This window comes from Pseudophryne corroboree, chromosome 3 (assembly GCF_028390025.1).
Source record: "Pseudophryne corroboree isolate aPseCor3 chromosome 3, aPseCor3.hap2, whole genome shotgun sequence".
Classification (NCBI taxonomy): Eukaryota; Metazoa; Chordata; class Amphibia; order Anura; family Myobatrachidae; genus Pseudophryne; species Pseudophryne corroboree.
In genome coordinates, this window is record NC_086446.1 from 750,720,813 (window position 1) to 750,728,342 (window position 7,530).

The following is a 7,530-nucleotide window of genomic DNA, read 5'->3' on the forward strand; positions in this document are numbered from 1 at the left end:
GTGACCACAGATGCACCCGACTCAGAATCACCCCCTTTAATAACTAATATATAGTAAGCAGGCAGCAGCGACTGCAGATGTGTCTGACTCAGAATCAGCCCCTTTAATAACCAATATAGAGTAAGCAGGTAGCAACGACCGCAGACGCACCCGACTCAGAATCAGCCCCTTCAATAACCAATATAGAGTAAGCAGGCAGCAGTGACCACAGATGCACCTGACTCAGAATCAGCCCCGTTAATAACTAATATAGAGTAAGCAGGCAGCAGCGACTGCAGATGCATCTGACTCATAATCAGCCCCATTAATAACTAATATAGAGTAAGCAGGCAGCAGCGACTGCAGATGCATCTGACTCATAATCAGCCCCATTAATAACTAATATAGATTAAGCAGGCAGCAGCGTCTGACTCAGAAACAGCCCCTTTAACAACCAATACATTTTTTTTGTTTCAGTTTTTGGCTTCAGTGGCATTTGTAATGTTCCTTGAGAACTCCATTACAGGATTCTTTGTCTGATCCCCTAACACAAAGTTTCTGTCATTTTTCATAAACCCCACACGTCAGATGCATCCACTCGCCACTCAAGCACACTTATTCTATGAAATAAAGACACCACAACTGTAATTGGCGTGAAAGGGGTCAGCTTTTATTTTCTGACTGAGAGGAAGGCCTATTAAATGCTAAAACTAAAATGTAGACTTCCCTCTCTAACTAAGGTGGCGGGGAGAAGAACGGTTAACATAATAAAGTAACATGGGTGAAAAAACATTGTAATACATACAAAATAAGCAATAAAAACATATGTGTGAGGGAGCCTTCTGCCCCCAATGTTCCGGGATCGGCCTCCTGCCTGCATCCCGGACATTAAAAATTCAAAAATCCAAGGACAGGGGTCGACCTTCTGCCACTACCCCTGCCCACCAACTGTTGTAGGGACGGAGGTACGCTCCGCCCCTATGAGGTAAAAATTCGGGCCACCAGCCCCGCCATCCACATATGTTTTTACCAATTAATGGGCTCCACTTTGTAAAGTGATGCCCGGAAACTAATTCAAACGACTAAGAAAAATGTTTCTAAAAACACACCCAAACTTCTCACCTTGAAGTAATGGTTAAAAATTAAGTAACCGTTCATAAACCGGCCACCCAAAGCCGACACAATGAACACAGCTGCAGAGCAGCAAAACAAGTCCCCAGGGAGGGAGGGTGGGTAACGAACAGTCTGAAGAGAGGCAGGAAGTATCCTGCCAGCTGCATATATGCATGACAGGCCAGCCCCCTCTCATGCTGCAGCCAATGGGCCCCCGGCCCACTCTCTGAGTTCCTCCCAGCCAAAAAACATTAACCCCTCACAGGCCAGGTGATGCCTCGAGCGGCGCTGCGGAGGCCCTGGACGGTGCGTTTATGCCGCTGTGGTCACATTATGCTCCCTACGCGGTCTTAAACCCCACACGTCAGATGCATCCACTCGCCACTCAAGCACACTTATTCTATGAAATAAAGACACCACAACTGTAATTGGCGTGAAAGGGGTCAGCTTTTATTTTCTGACTGAGAGGAAGGCCTATTAAATGCTAAAACTAAAATGTAGACTTCCCTCTCTAACTAAGGTGGCGGGGAGAAGAACGGTTAACATAATAAAGTAACATGGGTGAAAAAACATTGTAATACATACAAAATAAGCAATAAAAACATATGTGTGAGGGAGCCTTCTGCCCCCAATGTTCCGGGATCGGCCTCCTGCCTGCATCCCGGACATTAAAAATTCAAAAATCCAAGGACAGGGGTCGACCTTCTGCCACTACCCCTGCCCACCAACTGTTGTAGGGACGGAGGTACGCTCCGCCCCTATGAGGTAAAAATTCGGGCCACCAGCCCCGCCATCCACATATGTTTTTACCAATTAATGGGCTCCACTTTGTAAAGTGATGCCCGGAAACTAATTCAAACGACTAAGAAAAATGTTTCAAAAAACACACCCAAACTTCTCACCTTGAAGTAATGGTTAAAAATTAAGTAACCGTTCATAAACCGGCCAACTGCCAGGTTACCAACCTGCCACCGCCACCGAACTAACAACTAACTAGAGGAGGGGCTAAAAACCGACAAAACTAACTAGACACTAATGAACGACTAAACACTAACCTAAACAACTACCGAAGGGGACCGAAGGACGTGCATAAAGTCATCCCAGAAGATCGCCATGCCAGCTGGCGACAAATGCACCCCGTCAGACCGGTATAGAGTCGGATCCCGGAAAGAGATACCACTGTGCGGCACGACCAGGCCACCATGCTGGAGGACAGCACTACCGACAACCGAATTGACCCGTCTCCGAACCAAGTCAATCGCCCCCGGGTTAAAGGCTCCACGCCAAGATCGCCGGGGGTAAAAGAGGGGTGTGATGAAGGTCAGAAATTACATAAAATATAGCATTGCTAAATGGGGAACCTATCTACGTCCCTAACGGGGAGTGGAAGGGGGGGGGGGGGAGTTGGGCCACCCAATTTGACTTGAGGCAAAAACAAAACTTCGTTAGCCGGCAAAAGCCGTAGTAAAACCAACGATAAAACAAAAATTCCTCAAGGCCCCCACAACCGCAAAATGCAGTTGCGACGAGCGGCTAGTCCTCAAATGGGTGCACTGGGAGGAAAAGGCCTGATATAGCGTCTGACTGCACCAGACCTCCACCTACCCAGTGCCCGGACTTCGACTTCGGACCAACCCGCCGCAGCAGCTGCTGAAGCCGCGCCGATGCGGAAAGAGTGAGTCCCATAGTCGGCCGGAGATAGACCCAGGTACAAGATACAACGCCCCAAAACCGACCGGAATTGATATCTGGTCAACGGGGAACCATCGCTATGGACGAGCCACCCGGTGGACGTTGGAGGCCGAAGGAACGAATAAGCCAGGGCCGCGGAAACCGGACAAATGCCCCGCGAACTGGCCCGGCCCATTCGAACCCACTGCCCCCTGCCGGCTACGTCAGCCTTGGAGCGCTGAATCCTGCACCACAAACCGTCGGGGCGTAGGACGACGTGGGCCGCCAGCATGGGCGAGGCAGAAGTCCGAGAGACGGCCACCAGCTCGCCCACCCTGAACGCGCCGTGGAAGGCCATCGTAAAGGCCGCCATGAAGAGGCGAACTTCGTATCCCGAGGAGCAAATACTCCGGAGGGATCCCATAATCCGCCGCAGCAAAGCCCCAGTGATCGGCAGACGAGTATCTGGGAGGGGCGGGGACGCCCGAGCCCAACCTTTCAACACCCGCCGGAGGAAAAAGGACTTCATAAAATCCGCTTCCCCCCGCAGCTGCAGAAAGTATGATATACCCGCCAGAATCCTGTTAACAGACAACCGCGAAATCCCGTCGGAGTACAGCATCCAGATATATTCTAAGAGTAAAGTGTGAGAGGTCTTACCACTCTGGCCTCGCTCCAGGAGGAAGCGACTCCACCGTTCCCAGGCGGCACGATAGGCCGCAAACGTAGCAGGGGCCAACGATCTGTGTGCTAACTCCTCCAATCCGGGTGGATGACCTGCCACACATAAGCAGGACATAATTCCCCATGGAGTAACGCTGAAGGAGCCAAGCGCCGAAACCGCTGCCAATCGCCGCGCGACAGGGCATCCGCAATTTCGTTACGCACGCCAGGGACATGTTTCGCTCGCAACGTAATGTTGTTCACCAAGCAGAGCAAGACTATCTGTGCAAGGACCCGCAGAACCGGCAAGGACGTAGATTTTTGCCGGTTTATGGCAAAAACCACGCCCAAATTGTGGCACCAGAAGATAACCTGTTTGTTCCGCAGGGCCGCGCACCACAATTCCAGAGCGACTAAAATGGGAAATATTTCCAGCAACAGCATATTCGTCGTAAGGCCCCCGCTAAGCCAGGCCCGAGGCCAGGGACACGCGCACCAACGGCCTGAAAAATAAGCTCCGAACCCGTAACCGCCAGAGGCGTCCGTGAAAAGCTCCAGGGCTGGGCTAGACACAGCCGCCTCCTGCCAAATACAGATGCCGTTGAAACGAACAAGAAATTCGTCCCAAATGCGCAAATCCCTTCGGATTTCAAGAGACAATCGAAGAAAATGATGTGGGCGTCTAACCCCCACGGTAGCCCGTTCCAATTTTCTACAGAAGACTCTACCCATGGGTATCACCTTGCAAGCAAAGTTAAACAGGCCCAATAAGGATTGAGCCTGTTTGAGCGTGAGCTTGCCCGCCGCCAGCGCATATAGGATACCATCGTGCAAACGCAACACCTTGTCCGCAGGGAGCCTACACAAACCACCGACCGTATCAATCAGAATCCCGAGGTAAACCAAGGAGGCGGAGGGACCCTCCGTCTTCTCAGGTGCCACAGGAACACCAAAGTGCGCGAAGAGGGCGAGAGCCCCCTGCAGCAAGCTGAGGCAGCGATCCGAGTCTGAAGGGCCGATAAAAAGGAAATCGTCTAAATAGTGCGAAATGCCCCGTTCGCCCGTCTCCTGCTGGAGACACCAGTGGAGGAAAGAACTGAAACGCTCGAAGTAGGCGCAAGAGATGGAACACCCCATAGGGAGGCACCGATCGATGTAAAAACCATCGTCCAGCTTAAAACCCATAAACCGAAAGGCGGACGGGTGCAGCGGGAGGAGGCGGAACGCTGACTGGATGTCCAATTTACACATCACTGCCCCAGGACCAAAGAACCGGATGATGTCGATGGCTGAGTCAAAGGATAGATAAACAACCCGACACTGATCCGGAGGGATGGCATCATTAACCGATGACCCTGGAGGGCAGGACAGATGCTGGATAAGGCGAAATTTTCCCATGGTCTTTTTGGGCACTATGCCAACGGGGGACAATACGAGGTCCGGCAAGGGGGGTTCCCGGAAAGGGCCAACCATCCTACCTAGCGACACCTCGGCCTCGACCTTCTGGCGGAGCACTTCCGGAAATTCCCTGGCCGAGCGCAGGTTCGTGCCCGTCCCGGGGCCCACACGCCCCTGTATAGGTAAAGGGAAGCCCGACGCGAATCCCGAGTGTAGGAAATGGGCGTCTGCTGGCCGCGGGTACCGTCGCAGCCAGGGAAGGAGTGCCCGAAGACTAATTGGGGTGGGGGCTGTGGCCAACGCCCGGGTCTGCGGACCGGACGCACCTACGACCCCAGGACTGGAACAGTCCTTAATCCCGTGTCCCCCCCCACAGCGGATACAGGAGTGACGAAAACGACAGCGGCTGCCTAAGTCGCATTGTGCATTATTAAAAGCGAAGCATTTTCCATGCCCCGCGCGCCCTGAACCGCCGCGAAAGCCGGCAGAACGAGGGGTGGGACGCTTAGCCCATCTCCTCGCTGTGCCGCTCTCCTCAGCGCCGGCCGAACCCTGGGTCAGTTCCGAGCACAGTTCCACATCTTTCTTGCCGAAGTTATGGATCTGCCGCCCGTGTTGCTTTCTGCGAAAATCCTCGTCATAACGACCCCAGGCCGACCCTTTATACTTGTGGTACAGAACATCTATGAGGAATTGATATCGAACTATGTTCATATGTTCGTCCGGGCGGGTCTCTAGGTAACATGCCGCAAATATCAACATGCAGCGTACCCAATTCGGGTAGGAGCGCAGAGCGTCCTCGCTGCCCTGCCCCTTTTTCTTGGCGGAAAGTAAGGCTTGTCTATCGTCACTAGTAAGAGCGAAAATATTCACATATTGGCCCTTACGGATTCTATCCCGGACCCGGGGCCTAAGACCACGTTGCACCGCCGTATTAGCGCAGTGTACGGTGTCCGATTCCACCGAGACTTGGGAGGCGGACGAGGTTGAATACCGACGCTCGCGTCGTCTGCGGCGCTTAACCCTGTGTAGTCCGCCATCAGAGGAGGACAGGCCCGCCGAGGACGTGGAGGCAAGGGAAGAGTCCGTGTACCGACGCCTGCGGCTGCGCCTGCTGCGCTTGCGAGAAACCTTACGCACACTGCCGCCGGCACTAGAGGAGTCGGAGTGAGAAACCGTTCCTAAGCCGCTAAGGGGTGTAACCGCGCTTCCCCGGGACCAGTCGGGGTCCGATGAAGACTCACCTGCCCGAGAGGGAACGCCGTCAGTCCCGACGGCCACTGGTCGACTCGCGGATGCACCGACAGACTCCATTTCTCTCCTGACGTCCGCGGCTGGGGGGACAAAAGAGACATGGTTTTTCCGCTCCTCCACCGGGTTTGCCGCAGCCGGGAGCGGGGCAGGCGGGGGAACCGTCGCGCCAGAGGACAGAAGCGGGGCAAGAGCATGCGCAATGCTATCTGCCAAAGAAGTGGAGGACCGCCCAAGTCCCCCGGGTACGGGGGATAACAAGGGCGCCACTGCCGACACAACAGCCGCACAAATGGCGGACAGAACGGTTGAGTCCACCAAGGGTGCCGCTGACGTGGCATGCGTAGGAAAATCAGAGCCGCCACGCGGGTCGTGCTCCCCACGGGAGGATCGTAAACCCCCCGTTGGGAGCAAGGACCCAATGAACCCTCACTGTCGGGCGTCACGGTATCGCCGTCCCGCTGGGAGAAATCCCTCGCCAATTGCTCCCGCCGCAATCTTCTCCGATCCCGCTTATTGGCCACAGGAGGAGAAACTGAAGAGTCATCGCTACTGGCAGGAGGAGGCGCAATGTAGGCATGTGACCCCTCCGTATCCACATTGGCAGGAGATGACCGGCCGCGAGGAGGTGCGGAACAGACACCCCCCGACTGTGCACGCCGCCCCCTGGGGTGAGGAACCCCCGTCGGAGGCGCATGGCCGTGGACGGCGGCCGCAGCGCCTCGAGCCAGACGCGGTATCCTGGAGGGGAGGGGCGCCACAGAGCCACCCCCGGCAGGAGAGGCCCAGTGGGGCACGCCGCCGCGGGCGGACGCAGAACGCCCCCGCCGTATGGGCACCTCCCTAGCGGAGATAGGTAGAGGAGGGTGTGCAGTAGCGGGGCGGGGGCGATGCCCCACCCTGTCGGGGGGGGGGGCGCAGGCTGGACCTGACTGGATGAGGGGGAGGGGTGAACAGCGGGGACAGGCCTCATCTGGGCCCCCCTAGCGGCAGTATCCCCTGTGCCACGCGCGCACTGCCTGGCCTGTGCAGGTCTGGCAGCCGCACGACCCCCTTCCCGCCCACTGAAGGGTTAACTCTTCTGTGCTTTGTAAATATTACTTTTTATATGATCAATTTCCTTATAATAGTTACAGTGTAAAAGTGAATATTTCTATTTCCCTAGTGAAGGGTTAAAACATGCTATATGAACTCTTATGTGTTTGCATGGATGCGTGCTGCCCTGTGCTAGGTGCCTTTGTCTCTCATACAGATACCAGGCCTGTGTGGGTCTGGCATCCAAGGTCAGATGAAACTTGTTCTTTCTACCCAAATATACTGTGTTACAAAAACCTTGTTAAATGTTTGAGAAACTTGTAGAAAACCCATATATGGACATCCGCCTTTTCTGTTCTGCCTGGTAACTATTAACGAGCCAATGGGAGTGTAACGACATGTCAGTTACACCCATATGCA

General features: G+C 54.4%; 1 protein-coding gene across 1 annotated transcript; it reads right to left on the reverse strand.

Moving 5' to 3' along the window:
• Positions 1-560: 560 nt before the first annotated feature.
• On the reverse strand, positions 561-7,128 carry LOC135056776 (uncharacterized). The gene is made up of 2 exons (XM_063962349.1): positions 6,069-7,128; positions 561-3,540 (listed from the first exon to the last, which is right to left on the reverse strand). Exons 1-2 carry the CDS (start codon positions 6,136-6,138, stop codon positions 2,633-2,635), a joined length of 978 nt encoding a protein of 325 aa, XP_063818419.1. The 5' UTR covers positions 6,139-7,128; the 3' UTR covers positions 561-2,632.
• Positions 7,129-7,530: the final 402 nt, after the last annotated feature.

What these genes read in the sequence shown, in the direction of transcription:
- LOC135056776 (XM_063962349.1), bottom strand. Translation starts at nt 6,138, where the DNA reads ATGGAGTCTGTCGGTGCATCCGCGAGTCGACCAGTGGCCGTCGGGACT. An exon ending in CGGCGTTCCCTCTCGGGCAG is followed by an intron (nt 3,541 to 6,068) that starts GTGAGTCTTCAT and finishes TATGTGTGGCAG; the next exon opens with GTCATCCACCCGGATTGGAG.